We start from the raw sequence: 24287 nt of genomic DNA, 5'->3' as shown, positions 1-24287 counted from the left end.
CACACACACACACACACACACACACACACACGTGTGTATACATACACATAAAATAAAATCAGGGTGCCTTGGGGGAGAAGAAGGTAAAAGTGTCACTGGCCCCTTAGCCTTTGCTCTAGGTCACCAACTTTCAAGGGCTCTGAGAAACAGTTTGAAAATCACTACTCTCATCTATCCCTTTGGTGAGAAGTGGACATAATTATACACAGGAAATGAAAAAAAAATCTAGAAAGAGAATGAAGGAAGGCTCATTCTCTCCCTTACATATGCAAACAAAGTAGGTTAGTATATAAGGAACTAGACATCTGTCCAAACAGTTTGGTTTTAATTGATTCTGAAAGCTGTACTGTAAGAGAACGATGCTTTTATGACTCCAGAAGATCCTTCAACACTCAATGCTGGATGTCTTCAGATTTAGTAGAACTAAAAAGAACAACTCAAGTTATGAAACAGCTGTTGGAGTTAACAACATATGCACTGGCTATTGTATGACTTCCTAAACTCTGCATGCACTATGGAAGTCTAATGTCTCCTAGTTGGTACTCCTGGTATACTGGTAAGGAAATGAATTTATTCCCAATACTAAGTTTAAATGACCAACGGCCTTGATCCCTCAGTAGGTTGATTATCTTTCCCAGAATCAAAACCTTTACTGAATCACTTCTTTCTGAGCTACAGATTAAGTTTCTTGCAATTCTTATAACTAGGAGACTTATTCTTAGAAATACTAATTATTTATTTAATTGGAATTAATCTGGAATTTGGGTTACTATTCTGGAAAAAGGTTGACTTGAGTCAGCATTAAGACTGGTTCTGGGAACCACTGAGCTCAGAAAAACCTCACTATGAAAAAGGTGGTATTATTAGGATTAAGTGGCTACATACTAATGGTTATCTCTGTTGACTTTTTCTAGTTGCAGATAACATGAAAAACTACTGCCCGGATTGGTAATAATTTTCATACTTGTATAAACTACCTTGGCTTTATCTATTTTATTAGTGACTCCTATGAAAATATAAAATCAATACAAATCAAATTCATACATATACAAAAAAACCTGGAAAATTAAAATTTAATCAAATTTTAATATTTAAATGACAGAAAACAAGTTAGAAGGGCTGGACTGAAACCAGTAGTGTACTGGAATTAGCTATAACTAGCTTGGAACAGGAAAGTAGATTGTTAGCATTTCTTCCCACCACTGACATCATGATGATAGCTTAAAATTGAACATGGCAGTATTTGACTATGAAAATCAGCAAATGTTACAAATTAGAGCTTTTCTTTCTTGCTTCATTTCCTTTTGTGTTATTATTTTCCTGAAGAGTCAGTTGTTAAACATTTATCAACACACCATTGGCTAAAATCACTGAAATTCATTTATCTTTTGCCCCACGAAATATCAAGTTTACACTTGGGTCAAAAGATCAACTGCACAAATAGAGAATAGAAAAATCTGATTTAACAGCAGTTCTTCTTTAAAAAATAAACGAGAGTCTCAGCTGACCATGAGTTCAATATGAACCAACAGTGTTACTTAGATGTTGGAAACCCTCTCTATTGGACCGCATGGATGAACTATAGGGTCCAGAATAAACAAGAACCTGCTTTACTATAAGTCTGTGTTAATAAAAACTCAGTTGAAGTGTTTTGTTTGCTGTGACCACATTTTGAGATGGGTGCTAAAAAACTGAAGTATGTTTAAAACCTATGAAATTAGGCCATACAAAGAATAGATCAATGCAGAGAAAAAAAAAAAAAAAAAGCTAAAAGTGACAAGAGAGATGAACCCACCATTATCTGAAAAGGAGACAATTAAAACAGTAGTATTGATGTCTGCAACCTGCATTGGAAGGCATCAGGAAAATAAGATGGATAGATAAATAGATATGTAATAAAGAAAGTACAATGAAATATAGAATATAGTACAGATGCTAGGTGATAGGCATATGGGTATTCACTGTAAAATTCTTTCTGTTTTTATGTTTGAAAACTTCCATAAGGAAATGTTGGACAAATAAAGAATAGTGGTAATCACAGTTAAGGAAATGCATAGTTTTACAGTATTAGCACTGATAATGTCTATCAGTTGGGCTTATAACTAAAAAAAAACACTATAAGAGTGTAAAAAAAGCAAAAGATATGTTCAATTTTAAACCACAAGGAAAATGTATAGGGATAAAGTACAAACTAAAGATAAGGATACAATTTCTAAAAATTTGAAGTATTCAACTATAGGTAGCCTTCTGAAATGGCAAATGTTCTACCATAGGAGAGGCTACGAGAACATCATGATGAAAATGGTGGAAGAGATTCTTGCACTGCCTAGGAAATTCAAAGACCACTAAAATCCCTTCCATATTCTTAAAATTCTTGTATGGTACCCAAATAAAAATTAATTTTAAACTACAGAAGTTGATAGCAGAAAAGAGCAAAGCATGTCAAAGCAATCATTTCTCCTGACTTCTTAGGAATGCTGAATTCAAATATCCACTTTCTACTTGCATCTTCTATGGATATCTAATAGGGCTCTCAAACTTAACATAGCCAGAACAGACTTCTTTACGATGTCTAATAAACGTAGTTCTTCCCTATTCTCCATTTTAGTAAGTAGCACCAGAATTCACCAGCCTCCTGGTCTGGAAGCCTAGGAGTCATTTTTGACTACTCTTTCATTCTTATTGCCCTGAATTTAATGTACTAAATCCTGTTATTTCTATTCCAAAACATGTCCTTTACCTCCAATATTGTCACTCCATTCATCACATATCTGAACCACTTGTTTCTGTGTAAATAAAGTCGTAATATACAACAAAAATAAATTTTATCAAGTACTTACTAAGTGCAAGATATAGTAAGTTAATAAAAATAATAAAACAGTCTGTGTCTTCAAACAACTCACTATCCAGTGAAAAGACATACAAGTATATTAGAATGCATTAACATTAGGGTCGCCTGGGTGGCTCAGTCAGTTGAGCGACCGACTTCAGATCAGGTCATGATCTCACAGTTTGTGAGTTCGAGCCCCGCATCAGGCTCTGTGCTGACAGCTCAGAGCCTGGAGCCTGCTTCTAATTCTGTGTCTCCCTCTCTCTCTGCCCCTCCCCCACTCATGCTCTGTCTCTGTCTCAGAAATAAACATTAAAATTTAAAAAAAAATTTTAAAAATGAATTTATTAACATTAGAGGTATATTAAAAGATGGATTAGAAATATTAATAGCAGATCTACCTCCTTCCAAGAGTTAAAAGAACTAAGTTTGAAAGTTTTTAAGATAAAAGATTTCAGCCTTATGTTAAACTGTTATTAAAAGAATCACAGACACATTTTTAAAATATTTTATGATCAGATGTTGGGACCTTATAACAACCTAAATAGTAAGTATGGTTCAAAACATTAAAAGTATGTATTCTGAATAGTAATTTGAAGGATGAGAGTGGAAGGCAGGGACGCAAGGAAGGGAATGGGGACACAAATGCTAGAAGTAAAACAAACAGGAACAAAAACAAAGGAGAAATTATGGAGAATAGTCAAAGAGGTGAAATACAGTTGAAGGGCACTAGATTTGGAGATTAAAAGGTCACTAACTGACTTTAGGGGGGAAAAAAATCTCAATAAAGTGACATGGTAGAAACCACACTACATGGATTGAAAAATAATATTAAAGATAGTGAAATATAGATATCCATCAGAGGCTTGGCTCAAAGAAATAAGTTCAAGGTGCAATAGCCAGAAAGGGAAAACCGCAATCAAGAAATAACCAGAATATGCACTCAGAACTAGTGGCTTAGAAGGAAGATAGTGGTCTATCACTACACTAACCAAAAAAATTACATCGTTCTAAGGAAGAAAACAAAACAGATTTCTTCAAATAAATTGTTTAAACAACAGAAGGATTATTAAAAAGGTTCATTTATAGAATAAAAATAGGAGAAACTTACACTTTATCCCCAATTTCCTCTGCCATTCGAAGAATTTCAAAGAGAAGTACCATTTTTCCAGAATGTTCTAAAACCTCAGCATCAGCATCTGTAACAAAATCTTTGTACCAGTCTGGAGCTGGGCTGCTTGGATTAGAAGAAGAAGTAGCTTTACCTAAATAAAACAAATGAAACATAAATGAGTAGGCAAATAAGGAAAGAAAACTGAAAGATCCTAAAAGAAAGATTAAGACAGGCACCAAGAGAAAGAGGAGAGAGAGGGAGAGAGGGGAAGGAAGAAGAGGAGAGGGGAGAGGGGGATAACGGGGAGGGAGGGCACCCTCTTGCAAAAAAGAGGGAAAAAAGACCACCCCAAGAAAGAGAGAGTTATACTGTGAGAAAAAGACACAAGGTTGGGGAGTGGAGTAGAGGGGACAAACCCATCCTAGGAGAGGGAGAGAAAGAGACAGGGAGTCAGACACACACAAACACACACGTATGGATGCAAAGGAAGAAAAACATTGAGTGGGAGCAGGCACATCAACTGAGAGAGTAAGCAAGAGAAAGACCCTGAGAAAGTACAACTATGAGAAACAGTGCCTGGGAGTGGGAGACTCAGAAAAACAGAGACCCTAAGAGGCAAAGCCCCCAAGTCACTGAGAGAGTATAACTCCCAACACACATCTCAAGAGACAGAGACTAGGAGAGAAAAAGACATAGAGAACCAAAGAAAGACAGAGAAAGGTAGGGAGGAGAGGAGGGAGGGAAGAGACAGACTGACTCAGAGATTAAGAGAGAAAAGATCTTAGGGGCATGAAACATTTCTCTTTCCTACTAGAATTCTGGAAAACAAACAAGGATTGATCCCAGAATGATCATATCATGTTAAATCATTTTCTTATTTTCCCCGCAAACTTTTGACTATAAAAGATGTAAGAAGAAAGTAATACAAAATAATCCATTATATCTAAACATAAACAGTTCAATTCAAAACAAGGAACATAAAGGTTTACCTGGTTTTTGTACCTTCCCTCAACTGCTTTTTAATGCAAACTATTTTAAATTTTTACACATTTTTGTTATAAACAAAATATTTTAAACATTCACAAAAATATATAGAATATAATGAACACCAGTGTTTCCCACATCCCATCTTCATTAAATTTTACCACTTATTAATTAAATCTGCTTCTGATGCAGGTGACGACTAATATGTAACCATACTCAATTACATCCTCTTCTATCCTTCCCTTCTTTCTAGGTTTCTAAAATCCCAACTTATGAAACTCTCTAGATTTACAGGGTATTAAGGTATGTGAAATAAGTCAGACTCATAAGGGAAAATACCATATTATTCTGCCCATAAGTGGAATCTTAAAAAATGAATAAAGAAAAAGCAGAATCAGATATATAAATACAGAGAACAAACAGTGTTGCCAGAGGGGAGGAGGATGGGCAGACAGGCAAAATGGGTGAAGGGGAGAGGGACGTACAGGCCTCGGGTTATGGAATGAGTTAACTCATGGGAATCTAAAAACAAAGCAAAACAAATGAATAAACAAACAAAAAGCAGTATCAGACCTATAAATACATAGAACAAACCAAGTCATGAGAATAAAAGGCACAGCATAAGGAATACAGTTAATGATATCATTAATAGCAATATAATAGGACAAATGATAGCCACATTTGTGGGGAATATAGCATAATGCATAAACTTGTCAAATCACTAAGTTGTACACCTGAAACTAATCTAATATTGAGTCAACTACACTTAAAAAAAGTAAAAACTCAAATATATATAAATGAAAATAAAATAAAACCCTCAATTCAATATTTACTATTTTTGTGTATGTTTTTATATTTTCACTACACATGTATGCCTAAACCCTATATTACCTTTCATGTTTTTAAACTCCATGTAATCAGTACATACTGGATGTATCTTTATATGATTTATTTCTTCAATAAATGTAGCTTATCATTTTTCATTCAAAGTGAGACTTACTTAATCACTCTAACCGCTATGTAGAATTCCACTGCCCAAATATACCATCATTTTTAGCTCTCCTCATAGACATTATGGCATCTCCTCATCAGTCCCTCTCATAGACACGTAGATAATTTCTAATTTTTGGCTACTGTCAAAAGAACACTCAATGTTGTTATATTTTTCTAGAATATTGTCTATCTCATAAGTTTTAAATTTTATGGAATAAACTTACACGTGTGATATTTAAAATTCTCACTAAAAATAACTGTAGTCTTTATCAAAAACTTCTATTATCTGAGGCCCTAGAGAATCTAATTAGGCTGTTAGTTTTGTGTGTTAACTTTTATCAGGCTTGCTGCTAACTTATTTTGTGGCTAACGTTTCCTGAAGATAATAGTTTCCTTGGTTATTCTGTAATTTTTTTTAATGTGAGATTTATTGTCAATTGGTTTCCATACAACACCTAGTGCTCATCCCAACAGGTGCCCTCCTCAATACCCCTCACCCACCCTCCCCTCCCTCGAAACCCCATCAACCCTCAGTTTGTTCTCAGTTTTTAAGAGTCTTTTAAGTTTTGGCTCCCTCCCTCTCTAACCTTTTTTTTTTTTTTTTTTTTTTTTACGTTCCCCTCCCCCATGGTCTTCAGTTAAGTTTCTCAGGATCCACATAAGAGTGAAAACATATAGTATCTGTCTTTCTCCATATGACTTATTTCACTTAGCATCACACTCTCCAGTTCCATCCATGTTGCCACAAAAGGCCATATTTCATTCTTTCTCATTGCCACGTAGTATTCCATTGTGTATATAAACCACAATTTCTTTATCCACTCATCAGTTCATGGACATTTAGGCTCTTTACATAATTTGGCTATTGTTGAAAGTGCTGCTATAAACATTGGGGTACAAGTGCCCCTATGCATCAGCATTCCTGTATCCCTTGAGTAAATTCCCAGCAGTGCTATTGCTGGGTCATAGGGTAGGTCTATTTTTAATTTTTTGAGGAACCTCAACACTGTTTTCCAGAGCGGCTGCACCAGTTTGCATTCCCACCAACAGTGCTAGAGGGTTCCCGTTTCTCCACATCCTCGTCAGCATCTACAGTCTCCTGATTTGTTCATTTTAGTCACTCTGACTGGCATGAGGCGATATCTCAGTGTGGTTTTAATTTGTATTTCCCTGATGAGGAGTGATGCTGAGCCTCTTTTCATGTGCCTGTTGGCCCTCTGGATGTCTTCTTTAGAGATGTGCCTATTCATGTTTTCTGCCCATTTCTTCACTGGATTATTTGCTTTTCGGGTGTGGAGTTTGGTGAGTTCTGTATAGATTTTGGATACTAGCCCTTTGCCCGATACGTCATTTGCAAATATCTTTTCCCATTCCGTTGCTTGCCTTTTAGTTCTGTTGACTGTTTCCTTTGCAGTGCATAAGCTTTTTATCTTCATGAGGTCCCAATAGTTCATTTGCTTTTAATTCCCTTGCCTTTGGGGATGTGTCAAGTAAGAAATTGCTGCGGCTGAAAGAGAGGTTTTTTCCTGCTTTCTCCTCTAGGGTTTGGATGGTTTCCTGTCTCACATTCAGGTCCTTTGTCCATTTTGAGTTTATCTTTGTGAATGGTGTAAGAAAGTGGTCTAGTTTCATTCTTCTGCATGTTGCCATCCAGCTCTCCCGGCACCATTTGTGAAAGAGATTGTCTTTTTTCCATTGGATATTCTTTCCTGCTTTGTCAAAGATTAGTTGGCCATACTTTTGTGGGTCCAATTCTGGGGTTTCTATTCTACTCCATTGGTCTATGTGTCTGTTTTGGTGCCAATACCATGCTGTCTTGATGATTACAGCTTTGTAGTAGAGGCTAAAGTCTGGGATTGTGATGCCTCCCACTTTGGTCTTCTTCCTGAAAATTACTTTGGCTATTCAGGGTCTTTTGTGGTTCCATACAAACTTTAGGATTGTTTGTTCTAGCTTTCAGAGGAATGCTGGTGCAATTTTGTTGCATGGAATGTGTAGACTGCTTTGGGTAGTACTGACATTTTAACAATATTTATTCTTCCAATCCATGAGCACAGAACGTTTTTCCATTTCTGTCTTCTTCAATTTCCTTCATAACCTTTCAATAGTTTGCAGCACACAGATCTTTTACATCTTTGGTTAGGTTTATTCGTAGGTATTTTATGATTCTCGATGCAATTGTGAATGGGATCAGTTTCTTTATTTGTCTTTCTGTTGCTTCATTGTTAGTGTATAAGAATGGAACTGATTTCTGTACATTGATTTTGTATCCTGAGACGTTGCTGAATTCATGTATCAGTTCTAGCAGACTTCTGGTGGAGTCTATTGAGTTTTCCATGTATAATATCATGTCGTCTGCAAAAAGTGAAAGCTTGACTACATCTTTGCCAATTTTGATGCCTTTGATTTCCTTTTGTTGTCTGCTTACTGATGCTAGCACTTCCAACACTATGTTCAACAACAGCAGTGAGAGTGGACATCCCTGTCATGTTCCTGATCTCAGGGGGAAAGCTCTCAGTTTTTCCCCATTGAGGATGATGTTAGCTGTGGACTTTTCATAAATGGCTTTGATGATGTTTAAGGATGTTCCTTCTATCCCAACTTTCTCGAGGGTTTTTCTGAAGAAAGGATGCTGAATTTTGTCAAATGCTTTTTCTGCATCGATTGACAGGATAATATGGTTCTTTTCTTTTATTAATGGGATGTATCACATTGATTGATTTGCGAATGTTGAAACAGCCCTGCAGCCCATGAATGAATCCCACGTGATCATGGTGAATAATTCTTTTTATATGCTGTTGAATTTGATTTGCTAGTATCTTATTGAGAATTTTTGCATCCATATTCATCAGGGATATTGGCCTGTAGTTCTCATTTTTACTGGGTCTCTGTCTGGTTTAGGAATCAAAGTAATGCTGGCTTCATAGAATGAGTCTGGTAGTTTTCCTTCCCTTTCTACTTTTTGGAATAGCTTGAGAAGGATAGGTATTATCTCTGCTTTAAATGTCTGGTATAATTCCCCTGGGAAGCCATCTGGTCCTGGACTCTTACTTGTTGGGAGATTTTTGATAACTCGTTCAATTTATTCACTGGTTATGGGTCTGTTCAAGTTTTCTATTTATTCCTGTTTGAGTTTTGGAAGTGGGTGGGTGTTGAGGAATTTGTCCATTTCTTCCAGGTTGCCCAGTTTGTTGGCATATAATTTTTCATAGTATTCCCTGATAATGGCTTGTATTTCTGAGGGATTGGTTGTCATAATTCCATTTTCATTCATGATTTTATCTATTTGGGTCATCTCCCTTTTCCTTTTGAGAAGCCTGGCTAGAGGTTTATCCATTTGGTTTATTTTTTCAAAAAACCAACTCTTGGTTTCACTGATCTCCTCAATGGTTTTTTTAGATTCTATGTTGTTTATTTCTGCTCTGCTCTTCATTATTTCTCTTATTCTGCTGGGTTTGGGGTGTCTTTGCTGTTCTGCTTCTATTTCCTTTAGGTGTGGTGTTAGATTTTGTATTTGGGATTTTTCTTGTTCCTTGAGATAGGCCTCGATTGCAATGCATTTTCCTCTCAGGACTGCCTTCACTGCATCCCAAAGCGTTTGGATTCTTGTGTTTCATTTTCATCTGTTTCCATATATTTTTAAATTTCTCCTCTAATTGCCTGGTTCACCCATTCATTCTTAAATAGGGTGTTCTTTACTTCCATGCTTTTGGAGGTTTTCCTAACTTTTTCTTGTGGTTGATTTCAAGTTTCATAGGACTGTGGTCTGCAAGTGTGCATGGTATGATCTGAATTCTTTTATACTTACGAAGGGCTGTTTTGTGACCCAAAATAATATGTGATATATCTTTGAGAATGTTCCATGTGCACTCGAGAAGAAAGTATATTCTGTTGCTTTGGGATGCAGAGTTCTCAGTATATCTGTCAAGTCCATCTGATCCAATGCATCATTCAGGGCCCCTGTTTCTTTATTGATCCTGTGTCAAGATGATCTATCCATTGTTATAAGTGGAGTATCAAAGTCCCCTGCAATTACCACATTCTTATCAATAAGGTTGCTTGTGTTTGTGATTGTTTTATACATTTGGGGGCTCCCATATTAGGCACACAGACATTTATAATTGTTAGCTCTTCCTCATGGACAGACCCTGTAATTATTACATAATGCCGTTCTTCATCTCTTGTTACAACCTTTAATTTAAAGTCTAGTTTGTCTGATATAAGTATGGCTACTCCAGCTTTCTTTTGACTTCCAGTAGCATGATAGATAGTTCTCCATCCCCTCACTTTCAATCTGAAGGTGTCCTCGGGTCTAAAATGAGTCTCTTGTAGACAGCAAATAGATAGGTTTTGCTTTTGTATCCATTCTGATACCCTATGTCTTTTGGTTGGAGCATTTAGTCCATTTACATTCAGTGATATAATTGAAAGATATGGGTTTAGAAGTCATTGTGATGTCTGTAGGTGTCATGCTTGTAGTGATGTCTCTGGTACTTTGTGGTCCTTGCAACATTTCACTCACAGAATCCCCCTTAGGATCTCTTGTAGGACTGGTTTAGTGGTGATGAATTCCTTCAGTTTTTGTTTGGGAAGACCTTTATCTCTCCTTCTATTCTGAAAGACAGACTTGCTGGATAAAGGATTCTCTGCTGCAATTTTTTTTTTTTCCTGTTCATCACATTGAAGACTTCTTGCCATTCCTTTCTGGCCTGCCAAGTTTCAGTAGGTAGGTCAGCTACTACCCTTATGTGTTTACCTTTGTAAGTTAGGGCCTGTTTATTCCCTAGCTGCTTTCAGAATTCTCTACTTTATCCTTGTATTTTGCCAGTTTCACTGATATGTCATGCAGAAGATCGATTCAAGTTACACCTGAAGGGAGTTTTCTGTGTGCTTCTTGGATTTCAATGCCTGTTTACTTCCCCAGATCAGGGAAGTTCTCAGCTATAATTTGTTCAAGTACACCTTCAGCCCCTTTCTCTCTCTGTCTCTTCTTTTTCTTCTTCTGGTACTACCATGATATGGATATTGCTCTGTTTGATTGCGTCAGTTAGTGCTCTAATTCTCCCCTCATACTCCTGGATTTTTTTTATCTTTTTCTCAGCTTCCTCTTTTCCATAATTTTACATTCTTATTCACCTATTCTCTCCTCTGCCTCTTTAATCCGAGCTGTGGTTGCCATTTTATTTTGCACTTCATTTATAGCATTTTTTAGCTCCTCATGACTATTTCTTAGTCCCTTGATCTCTGTAGCAATAGATTCTCTGCTATAGAGAAAAAAGTCCTCTATACTTTTTTCAAGCCCAGAGATTAATTTTATGACCATTATTCTAAATTCTTGTTCCGTTATATTGCTTAAATCATTTCTGATCAATTCATTAGCTGTTGCTACTTCCTGGAGTTTGTTTTGAGGAGAGTTCTTCCATTTTGTTATTTTGGATAGTTCCTGGGGTGTTGCCAAACTGCAGGGCATGTCCCCTGTGCTGTCTGGAGTAACTTGTTTTCGTGGGTGGGGCCGCAGTGAGACGCGATGTCTGTTCCCAGCCCACAGATGGGGCCACAGTCAGACGGGTGTGTACCTTATCTTCCCCTCTCCCAGGGGCAGGGCTCACTGTGCAGAGGTGTGGCCCCTATCTGGGCTCCTTGCACACTGCCAAGCTTTTGGTGAGACTTGAATGGGATCTGGCCAAGGGTGTATTAGAAGGGATGGATCCGCAAGGTGTACAGAGGCAGGAGGGGCAGGTTTAGCTAGCTTTGCCTTTGGTGGTCCCCTGCGGGAGGAGCCCTGCAGCTCTGGTAAGGAGGCAGACCAGTCGGAGGGATAGATCCACAGAAGCACAGCGTTGGGTGCTTGCACTGTGCAAGGAAGCTCGGTGATGGGAACTGGTTCCCTTTGGGATTATGGCTGGGGGAAGGGAGAGGGAGATGGCGCTCGCCAGCACCTTTGGTCCCCACCGAGCTGAGCTCTGTCTCCTGGGGCTCAACAACTCTCCCTCCTACTGTCCTCTAACCCTCCTGCTTTCCAAGCAGAGCTGTTGACTTTTAACATTCCAGATGTTAAGTCCCACTGGTTGTCAGAACTCACGCAGTCCGCCCCTCCGCTTCTGCAAACCAGACTTCAGGGGCTCTGCCTTGCTGGGCGGGCTGCCCCTCCACCATCCTGGCTCCCTCTTGCCAGTCCGTGTAACACGCACCACCTCTCTGCCCTTCCTACCCTCTTCCGTGGGCCTCTTGACTACACTTGGCTCCAGAGAGTCCATTCTGCTAGGCTTCTGGAGGTTTTCTGGGTTATTTAGGCAGGTGTGGGTGGAATCTAAGTGATCAGCAGGACGATGTGAGCCCAGTGCCCTCCTATGCAGCCATCTTTCACCGGAACTCTCTATAATTTTTATCGTCATTTCACTTTCACTGCATTTGTAATATGTGAGAATCCTTGGTAAAGGTCATACATCTCCGTACTTATTCTGCATCTGCTTCTGCCAGGTGCTCCAAAGGATCAACAACCCCGAATACTCAAGGTATTTCAGCTTGAGATTTTTAGACTAAGTAATGTACATTCAAATCATAACCTATATAAGGGAAAGCCCAAGATTATGAATGCAAAGAAACTATTTTTCTCAACCCAGAGACCAGGGTGAAACAGATAAACTTTGTCATCTATCTGGATTGATAGGCACATTTTTTTTTCTATCCTATTCTTCAATGGACTATATATACCCTTTAGAGATTCAGCTTTAATCTGGGTTCAAAGAACTCTCCACCTCATAGAGGGCTCAAAGCCTTCTATCATATCACTGAGTAGGTGAAAGCCAAAGCTGCTAGTCACAAGACTAGCATATCCCTAGGGCTTCCATAGCATACCTTTAATGGTTTAAATTATCAGTTCCTTTTTTTGTGTGTGTGTCTGGGTCCTGGTAATTTCCATTACTTATAGATAGCTCATTAAGTATTGATATTCAAACCACAATGAACTATTATCGAAACATGTCACATATTTCCAAGAATCCATACCTTTCCTTGAATCCATACCTTTCCCATTCTTTGCAAGGCAAACTTCTATTTATGTTTCACTCTCTTCAAGAGTCACCTAAAATTACATCTTAGAAAAGCCTGCTTTGCAAGGCTGGCCCTGGGTACTTGAATGGTAAACAGCTTTCTGTACTAATATAAAACTTTCCCTGATAAGAATGACTCACTGTGCCTAGAGTGGCTTATTCTGAACACATATTTTCTTTCTGAGAGGCTGAAATTTGGTATGCATCAGACAGTGTTTAAAACATATATAAAAAAACTTAGACACTTGGGTCTCTAATGAATGACCTTCTTTTGTAGATGACACTTCACATGTTATCATAACTTATTTCTGAAGAAATCAGTACATCTCGAGTGACTCCACTGGGAGAAGACTCTTGGAAGGTTATGCCTGGTTTCCTCTGGACTCTACTCTATGTGCCTTTTCCCTTTGCTGATTTTGCTTTGTACCCTTTGATTGTAAGAAATCATAGACCTGAATATAACTATATGCTGAGTCCCTGTGAATCACTGAACCTCAGGGTGGTCTTGGGGGCCACTGACAAATAGTTTATCAAGCAAATGTTAACTAAACTCCATTCTACAATTAGTCAACTGGCCAAGTAACAAATTCCTTTGGAGAATTCTGCAGTTCCACAGATCACACATAACTTTAGGAATGGTTACCCACTAAGGGTAATTTATCTAAGGTGAAAATGTTAGCAATAAAAAATGCTGGCAGAAAGTTAGTAACAATGTGGTAGCAAAAAAAAAATGTGGTAGCTAGGTAAGAAGTCTTGGATAGATGATAATTTCTGTGCAAATACAAAAGATTCCATTTGAATTTTGATCCTATTGGATATAACCACAATACTTTATAGTAATGTCTAAAAAACTAAAAACTGGTTTAGAAATACAAGGGCTACTCCAGTTAATGAATATCCTGAATATCTAATTAAAACTTACAGGTATTTTATGTTGAATATTCTTATTTCATCATCCACATGGATTAACTATTACTTCTGTTATAACCTTGTCCTTATATACATGACAAGAAAAAGTAAATTAATTAATCAAAGCCACTCCTTAATATCCACTCTGGATATCACAAAATGCTTACAAGGTAAGGCACAAAAGGAATACAAATGAACAGCAACAACTTTACCCATAATTTCTTGAAGCACATTTTTCTAAATATATATGTAACTACATTTGCAGCAAGATACACAGCAGTTTTATAAGGAAAAGCATATCTTTAAAGTATTATGAATCTATATAGTACTAGTAGTAGAATGTTAAACTCCATGAGTGCATTTTGTTCACTGATATAACCCAAGCTTCTACAGCAGTGCTTGGCACATAGTAAGCACTCAAATAAATATTTGTCAAATGAATAAATGTGGTTTATTAGTGCTAATTTTATGCTCCTATATCACATACAAGGATTCTGCCACAGAAGTTTATACCCATATAATAAATTACAGACATTTTAAAGTGTAAATGCTCACCAATGAAGCTTACTCTAAAAATAGTGAAATAATAATGAATTGAATACTTTGTAGTTTACATAGTCATTTCCTCATAAAAAGACTGTCTTTCTAATAAAACACTGAAAAATAGAAATAGGGATGCCATAAGGTTAACTTAAAAGACGTATTCAAGATATTGCTTCTGAAAACATTCAGAAAGCTACTGTAAAAAGAAACAGCAACTCATTGAAAGTAAAAATGAAATATGCAGTGAAAATCATAGCTCAATTATAACCATCTACTTAATTAATATACAGTTCAAATTCTAAATGCAACATTTTAGCCCTTTAATCCTTCCTATTTAGGTTTTCTTACATTTCTTATGAGAAAGTAATTATATATAACTTTTAATTTTTTTTAAGTTGATTTATTTATTTTGAGAGAGAGACAGAGAGGGAGACTGCCTAAGTAAGGTAGGCACAGAGAAAGAGGGAGAGGGAACTCCAAGCATGCTCCGTGCTGTCAGCCCAGAGCCCGACAGGGGGCTTGAACTCACGAACCCTGAGATCATGACCTGAACCGAGAGGAACAGTAGGAGGCTTAACCAACTGAGCCACTGAGTTGCCAAGAAAGTAATTATTTTTTACAAAGCTACACAATACCTATTATATGTGTCTATATACTATGATCTACTCAGCCTTATTTGGAGTAATCTAGATCTAAATTACAAAAATATGAGATAGAGAAAAAGCATGAATGGGGGAAGGGCAGAAAGAGAGGGAGGGTGAGAATCCCAAGCAGACTCTGCCCTGTCAGCACAAAGTCTGATGCTGAGCTTGAACTCATGAACTGTGAGATCACGACCTGACCCTAAACCAAGAGTTGGATGCTTAACCAACTGAGACACCCAGGTACCCCCCAAAATAGATTTTTATCATCAATTTGTTCTGGAAAATATTTCTAATAAACTATACATGTACACAGCTGAAGAAAATATAAGATACATCTACATATGAATGACTTCTATTTGACTGCACACACCTAAAATGTAAAGACCTTAGACAAGCACTCAAAATTTGTCATTTGGGACTCACAACCTTCCCTATCTGCTTTTAAGTTCATGACATATAGTCAGCCACCTACTCTCTGCCCCAATTCCTTCCAACCATTTTTATATGATGACATATATGGAAAACAATACTATTTATATAGCAACCCAGAGAAAATGGAAGAGGTTGCTCATTTCTAGAGGTGACCCAGCTACCTCAGTACCCACTTGTACTTGTAAGTGACAAAGGGATCAGTACCTCAGCATACTTTTATTTAACCCATTTATAGCACAGGATGAGCATACCAATTAGTCTACTCTCCCTCTTCTCCTAACCATAAGTTACAAAAAAATTTCAACAAGAATATTTTAAGAAAATCATTCCTAGGACCACATAAATTTTAAGCTATTTATTTACAATTATGAGACAACTGAGGAGAAATTTAAATGAAAAAGAGCTTCTTAATAAATTCAATTACAACTGTTCCTTTACTATTCTTAGAAAAGTATTCTTTAAATCTAACTGGAAGATGAACAGTGACAATAAACTGCCTTCATGGGACAACAGCAGAGAAGAATAAGGAGGAAAATTTTGTAATTTAATTGTACTATTCCTCTGATTTATAAGAGAAGTAAACAAGGGTCTGGGTAGGCTAAAATCTATTCCAAAGAGGTACTGAAGACAGAAATGCTTTATATTTTTTTAAGGTTTTATTTTAACTCCCGTTGGTTAACATACAGTGTAATATCCATTTCAGGTGTACAATATAGTGTTTCATCACTTTGATAAAATACCCAGTGCACATAATAAGTGCCCTCTTTAATCCCCATCATCTATTTAACCCATTGCCCCCAATCATTTCCCTACGGTAACCATCATTCTCAGAATGACTTATTTCGCTTAGCATAAGACACTCTAGTTATATCCATGTCATTTCAAAAGGCAAGATTTCACACTTTTTTATGGTTGAGTAATATTCCATTGTGTATACATATACACACACATACACACACACCACCTCTTATTTATCCATTTATCTGTTAATGGACACTTGGGCTACTTCCATAATTTGGCTATTTTACATAATGCTTCCATACATATAGAGGTGTATGTACCCCCTGTGAACTACTTTTTTTGTATTTTTTGGTTAAATACCTAGTAATGCAATTGTTAGATCATACAGTAGTTCCATTTTTCACATTCTGAGAAACATCCATACTGTTTTCCAGAGTGGCTGCACCAGTTTGCCTTCTCACCAACAGCGTACAAGTATTCCATTTTCTCCACATCCTCAGCAGCACCTGTTGTTTCATGTGATGCTGATTTTAGCCATTCTGACAGTTATAAGGTGATATCTCATTGCAGTTATGATTTGCATTTCCCTGATGGTAAGCGATGATGAGCATCTTCTCAGGTGTCCACTGACCATCTGTATATGTTCTTTGGAAAAATGTCTGTTCATGTAGGCTGCCCATTTTTTAATTGGATTATTCATTTTCGGGGTATTGAGTTTTAGAAGTTCTTTATACATTTTGGATACTAACCCTTGATCAGATATGTCATTTGCAAATATCTTCTCCCATTCCAAAGTTTGTCTTTTAGTTTTGTTGATGATATCCTTTGCTGTGCAGATTTTTATTTTGATGAAGTCTCAATAGTTTATTTTTACTTTTGTTTCCTCTGCCTCAGGAAACATACCTAGAAAGAACTTGCTACAGCCAATGCCAGAAGACTTACTGCCTGTGTTCTCTTCTAGAATTTTTATGATTTCAGGTCTCACAGTTATGTCTTTGATCCATTTTCAATTTATGTTTCTATATGGAGTAATAAAGTGGTCCCGCTTCATTCTTTTGCATTTTGCTATCCAGTTTTCCCAACACTGTTTGTTGAAGAGACAATGTTCTTCCCATTAGATATTCTTTCCTGCTTTGTCAAGGATTAACTGACCATGTAGTTATGGATTCCTTCCTGGGTTTTCTATTCTGAACACATTTATCTATGTGTCTTTTTGCACCAACACCATAATATTTTGACTAATACAGCTTTGTAATATAACTTCAAATGAGGAATTGTGATGCCTCCAGCTTTCCTTTCTTTATCAAGGATTCTTTGGCTATTTGGGATCTTTAGTGGTTCCATACAAATTTTAAGATTCTTTGTTCTAGCTCTGTGAAAAATGCTTTTGGTATTTTGATAGGGATAACATGAAATGTGTAGATTGCTTTAGGTACCATAAACGTTTTGACAATATTTGTTCTTCCAATTCATGAGCGTGAAATGTCTTTCCATTTCCCTGTGTCCTCTTCAATGTCTTTCATCTGGATTTCATACTTTCCAGAGTACAAGTCTTTCACCTTCTTGGTTGACTTTGTTCCCAGGAATCTTCTTGCATTTGGTAAAATTGTAAATGAGTCTGAGTCCTTAATTTCTGTTTCTTCTTCTTCATTATTGGTGTATAAAAATGCAACAGACTTCTGTACATTGATTTTGTATCCTGCCACTTTACTGAATTTAAAAGTTACAGAAATTTTGTGGACTCTTTCAGGTTTTCTATATAGAGTATCATGGCATCTGGAAATAGTAAAATCTTGACTCCTTCCTTGCTGATTTGGATGCATTTTCCTTCTTTTTGTTGTCTATTTGCTGTGGGTAGGACTTCCAGTAATATGCTAAATAACAATGGTGAGAATGGACATTCCTGTCTTGATCCTGACCACAGAGGAAAAACTCTCAGTTTTTCCCCACTAGTGATGATATTAGCTGTGGTTTTTTCATATAGGCCTTTATTCTGTAGAGGTATGTTCCCTTTAAATCTACTTTATTGAAGGTTTTCATCATGAATGGATGCTGTACTGTGTCAAATGCATTTTCTGCATCTACTGAAATGACCATATGGTTCTTATCCTTTCTTTTATTAATGTGGATTGATTTGTAAATGCTGAACCACCCTCGCACCCCAGGAAGCCATCTGGCCCTGGACTTCTGTTTGCTGGAAAAATTTTGATTACTGATTCAATTTCACTGGAGGTTATCAATCAGTTCCAGTTTCCTATTTCCTCCTGTTTCAGTTTTGGTAGTTTATATGTTTTAGGAATTTATCCATTTCTTCCAGATTGCCCAATTTATTGGCATATAGTTTTTCATAATATAATCTTATAATTGTATTTCTGTGGTGTTATGGTCTCTCCTCTCTCATTTGTGATTCTATTTATTTGGGTCCTTTCTCTTTTCTTTTTGATAAGTCTGGCTAGGGGTTTACCAATTTTATTAATTTTTTTCAACAAGCCAGCCCCTTCTTTCATTGATCTATTTAGTGGGGTGTTTTTGTTTTGTCATCTATATCATTTATTTCAGCTCTAATCTTTATTATTATACTTCTTCTGCTGGCTCAGCCTTCATTTGTTATTCTTTTTTTTTTTAGCTCCTTTAGGTATAAGGTTAGGTTGTGTATTTGAGATATTTCTTGCTTCTTGAGGTAGGCCTACATTGCCATATACCTTCTTCTTCTGACTGCTTTTACTGCATCACAAAGGCTTTGGACCACCATGTTCCCATTTCATTTGTTTCCATGTATTTTTTTATTTATTCTTTACTTTCCTGGTTGACCCATTCATTCTTTAGTTAGATGTTCTTTAGCCTTCATGTATTTGTGGTCTTTCCAAATTTCTTCTGTGGATGTCTTCTAGTTTCATAGCATTGTAGTCATAAAATATGTATCATATAATCTCTATCTTTTTGCACCTGTTAAGGCATCATTTGTAACCTAGCATGTGATTTATTCTGGAGAATGTTCCAGGTGCACTTAAGAAGAATGTGTATACTGCTGCTTTAAGATTCAGTGTTCTCAATATATCTGATAAGTCCATCTGGTCCAGTGTGTCCTTCAAAGTCATTGTTTCCTTGTTAATTTTCTGTTTAGATGATCTGTCCATTAATGTAAGTGGGGTATTAAAGTCCACTACTCTTACTGTATTATTATCAATTAATTCCTTTGTATTTGTTACTGTTTTATATTATTATGTTAATTTTACAGAGACAGAGTGCAAGTGGGTGAGAGGGGCAGAGGGAAAGAGAGAGAATCTTAAGCAGGCTCCATGCTCAGCACAGGGTCCAATGTATGGCTTGATCCCACAACCCATCATGACCTGAGCCACAATCAGGAGTCAGATGCTCAACCAACTGAACCACCCAGGTGTCCCGTTAACTATTTTATATATTTGAGTGTTCCAAGTTGGGGGCATAAATATTTATAATTGTTAAAACTTCTTATTGGACAGACCCCTTTATTATGATATAATGCCCTTTCATCTATTGTTACAGTTTTTGGTTAAAACCTAGCTTGTCTGAAATAAGCATGGCTACTCTGGCTTTCCTTTGATGTCCACTTGCAAGATAAATGTTTCTCCATCCTCACTTTCAATTTGCAGGTGTCTTTAGGTCTAAAATAGTCTTCTTGTAGGCAGCATGTAGATGGGTCTTGGTTTTTTATCCATTCTGACACCCTAAGTCTTTTGATTGGAACACTTAGTCCATTTACATTCAGAGTAATTACTGACAAATATGAATTTAGTACCATTTTATTACTTGTTTTGCCAAAGTTTCTGAAGATTTTCTCTGTTCCTTTCTATTCTTTGTCGATTTTGGTCTTTCTTTCCCATTCAAAGTGTCCCCTTCACATTTCTTGCAGGGCTAGTTTAATGGTCATGAACTCCTTTAGTTTTTGTTTGTCTGGGGAACTATTTCTCTCCTTTTCTGAATGACAGCCTTACTGGATACAGTATTCATGGCTGCAGATTTCTCCAACTCAACACTCTGAATATATCATGCCCCTCTCTTTTGGGCTGCCAAGTTTGTTTAGAGATCTCCTGCTAGCCTTATGGATTTTCCCTTGTAACTTAAAGACTTCTTTTCTCTTGCTGTTTTTAAGATGTTTTTATCACTATATTTTGCAAATTTAGTTAGAATATATCTTGGTGTTGGCCTGCTTTTACTGATTTTGAAGGGAGTTCTCTGTGCCTCCTGGATCTGGATTTCTGTTTACTTCCCAACATTAAGGAAGTTTTCAGCTATTATTTCCTCAAATACTTTTTCTTCCCCCTATTCCTTGAAGAGTGAAATGTTTATTAAGGAATCACCAAATTAATTCAGCTGCAGCCCAAAACCCAGCCATGCTTGTTTGAACTCAAGCTCATTTACCTAGGTGGCACCTATCTCTCTTCCCTTTACATTAAACTGCTTTGCTACATGACTCTCAAGTGACAACTATTTAGAGCTATTTACACTGTTCTGTCTTCAGATATTTGCTATTTCAAATATTCAGATTTTTAGTCCCAGCTTTGGAATTCCTAGACACCCAGTCAGGCAACACTAGGATATATGGGGCCTTAACATTAACCCTTCAAATCAAGATATAGGTCAAAGCAACTTTAGCCAATAGAAAATTCAAAGATGTTCAGTTGTGGGGCACCTGGGTGGCTCAGTTGGTTAAGCGTCCGACTGCGGCTCAGGTCATGATCTCACAGATCAGGAGTTTGAGCCCCCGTCAGGCTCTGTGCTGACAGCCCAGAACCTGGAGTCTGATTTGGATCCTGTCTCCCTCTCTCTGTCCCTCCCCCATTCATGCTGTCTTCCCCCCACCAAAAAATAAATAAACATTAAATAAATAAACTTCAAAAGACATTCAGTTGTATGTACACTCATGCACAAGAGAAAAAGAGAAAGAGAAAGCAAAAGAGGTGATAAGCTCTACATGATACAGGGAAAACTTAAAGTATACAACTATAGATTATGAAGAATTACAAAGGAAAAAGCCTAAACTATTAACACTACTTTCACTGTACAGAGTTAATTACAATCATACTTGATTATAAGCAATGTTTCTAGTCATTTATATGTAGTTAAGTGAAAATACCATGGTGGTTCTGAAATTAGGTGTGTCTAGGTCTGAGTCTCACTTGTACCAATCATTTATAAAAATAAAAATTATCAACAGCATTGCAAGTCTACTCAAGAATTAAGTTAGCTAATGCATGGAGTGAAAACAATACAGCAATCAGTTTATATACATATACATAAACACTAGTTTTTCTTTCTTCCTTTCCTCTTAAATACCAGAGAGAGCACAATGGCTTGCTTATAATTAAACATTCACCAGATACTTGTTATTATGTGACCTGATTATTCTAGATGCTTACAAGTTGAGGAAAGATATTCCTTTGAGCAAAAGAGTAAGGATAAATTAATAACTGAGAAAACCATGGCCATGATATTTTCTAAATCAATGTTCCATGATAAAGGCAACATTCATTAGACTCACTTTCTTCCAGCTTTAACGAAACTGAGGGATTGCTTCCCGTTTCATCCACATTTCCATCACCACCCCCTCGAGATCTTGAATTCCAGACTTTAATCACTTCAACATCATTGTCACTGCCACTTCCACTTGAGCTACTATCTTTTTTTCCTTTTTTACCCTTTGTTTTCTTCTTTCTAAAAAAGGAATAAATTTAAACTGTTAGGAAAGCATAGCAAAGACACAAATGCCAATTATGAGAGGACAATCAGCAATTAGGGATTTTAAATGTGTTAACACAGAACACAAAAAGTATTCAATTTACTTTGTATAATCATCGGAGCTTAAACTCATGGAAGTTTCATCGGAATCTGAAGCTATAAATTCATCCATACTGTCTTCATCAAAGTATCCCTAGAGGAAAAAAATGATGAATATTTTAATAGTTTATTTCAACTTCTATTGAAAATTATAATGATATTTATTTTATCTAAGGATAAATTAATTTTCATGGGACAAGAAAGAACTAAGAAACTATCATAGATTAGAAAAAATAAAGGAGACAGGATAGATATGCTTACTAAATGCAATGTGAGGTCTTGGATTGAATCATGGAAAGGAAAAAGGACATAAATACAAAACTGATGAGATCCAATTAAAGTCTGTTGTTTACTTAATAGTATAGACTCAATGTTAATTTCTTAATTTTGGTCATTTTATCATGGTTATGTAAGATGTTAAGAATAACATTTAATACTCCTTCCATAATCATAATGCATTCTAACATACAGAAATTAACTAAAAATAAAGTAAGTTGAATTACTGCACCACAAAGCAAAAGAAAATTCAAATATACAGTAAGTTTATATAGATCAACATTTTTCCTAAAGTTATTATGCTTCCAACAGATACCTTTAAGGTTACCTGATTTACCTTATTTTCTTTGCTAATGTAGTCCAGCTGCAAACACCAAGGATGAGTCCAGATTCTACTTAACATCTGAAAATCCTGGAAAAGTTTTGCACCTGCCTTTCCTCTTCCACCTTCACTGCTATTACCTACACCTGATCAATAAAAAAAAGCAGTTAATGTTGAGACATAAGAATTCTCTATGTTGGGAGAGGTGGGCAGAGATGGGTTAAAGAGATGATGGGGATTAAGAAGGGTACTTGTCATGATGAGCACAGGGTGATGTATGGAAGTATTGAATCATTACATTGTACACCTGAAACAAAATTTACACTACATGTTAAAAAACTTGAATTTAAATAAAAACTTAAAAAACTCTTGTTTTAGACAAAGCCTTTCTGTATCCAATCTTTTGACAATTCTTTCCAAATATTCTTACACAAAGAAATGTACTCCTAAAAATTATGTTTTTCATATTAAAAACATTAAATTTCTTCTGCCCAGAGTAATTTCAACAAAATCACATTTTTCTATGAAAGTGAAATAAAAATGAAATTAATGTACATTTCACTAATATGACAAAATTAACAAGGGAGTAAGATGCAAAACAAAGCCGATTAAAAGACAAAAAGTATTTAAACAATAACATATTTTTCTGTCCAGTTTCAAAAGATGCAAATTCACCAGTAATTAGTAAATCTTGCCTCCACTCATGGCAAGAGAAAATTTAATCGTATGAAACACTAAATCTGGTACTGATTATTCTGTCTTATAAGAGGTATTTCTACTAAGTATGATAGAAATCACTCTATGAAAATGAAGTTATCTAATTTCTTGATATACAACTTTCACAGCATTCCCTTATAATTTTTTCATTTCCATAATGTAAGTGATACTCTTTCACATTTGACTTTAGTGTGTCTCCTCTATTTATTACTTTTTAAGTACAGCTAAAAAGATATTATGTTGATCTTTTCAAAGAACCAAATTTCGGTTTCAATGATCTCTATGTTTTTTCCCCCTTTATATTTATTTATGCTCTAGTCTGTATTCTTTCCTTCTTTTTACTTGCTTTGGGTTTAGTTTGCTCTTAGTTTCTTAAGGTAAAAGGTTAGATTATAAATTTGAGATCTTTCTTCTTTTTAAATTATAGGCATTTACAGTTGTAATTATCCCTCTTTAAGCATGCTTTACTTGCATCCCATATTCAAGAACCTTGTGTTTTTTTTGTCTAAATATTTTTTAATTTCCCTTGTGATTTTTTCTTTGATCTATTGGCTATTCAGGGCTGTGTTATTTATATACATTTGTGAATCTTGTAACTTTCCTTCTGTTAATGTTTTCTAATTTCATTGCCATGTGGTTAAAAAAAAATATTGTGTGATTTCATCCTTTTATATTAATTGAAACTATTTTAAAGTCTAAAATATGGTCTATCTTGGAGAATGTTCCATGTGTACTTGAGAGGACTGTGTACTCTGCTGCAGCTAGATGGAGTGTTCTACAGATATCTGTTAAAGTCTAGTTGGTTTATAGTGCTTTCCAAGTCTTGTATTTCCTTGTTGATCTTCTACCCAGCTGTTCTATCACTGAATGCCTTATGAGTCTTTAAATTAATGTAAAGGAAAGAGGGATTAAA

The 24287-nt window shown here is 36.2% G+C and overlaps 1 protein-coding gene across 9 annotated transcripts in view; it reads right to left on the bottom strand.

Moving 5' to 3' along the window:
* The window catches only part of ATRX (ATRX chromatin remodeler), a 314027-nt gene that overhangs the window by 78338 nt on the left and 211402 nt on the right, over positions 1–24287 (bottom strand). For all 9 annotated transcript variants that reach the window (XM_081792922.1, XM_081792916.1, XM_081792915.1 and 6 more), the window contains 4 exons: positions 22673–22803; positions 22065–22153; positions 21764–21936; positions 3942–4095 (listed from right to left, as the gene is read on the bottom strand). In XM_081792922.1, the coding sequence (XP_081649048.1) occupies positions 3942–4095; positions 21764–21936; positions 22065–22153; positions 22673–22803 (547 nt within the window). The remainder of the gene's footprint in view (positions 1–3941; positions 4096–21763; positions 21937–22064; positions 22154–22672; positions 22804–24287) is intronic.

This window comes from Panthera onca, chromosome X (genome assembly GCF_046562875.1).
Source record: "Panthera onca isolate mPanOnc1 chromosome X, mPanOnc1 haplotype 2, whole genome shotgun sequence".
NCBI lineage: Eukaryota > Metazoa > Chordata > Mammalia > Carnivora > Felidae > Panthera > Panthera onca.
The sequence above is the reverse complement of the archived record's forward strand: the minus strand, read 5'-3'. Positions and strand labels throughout refer to the sequence as shown.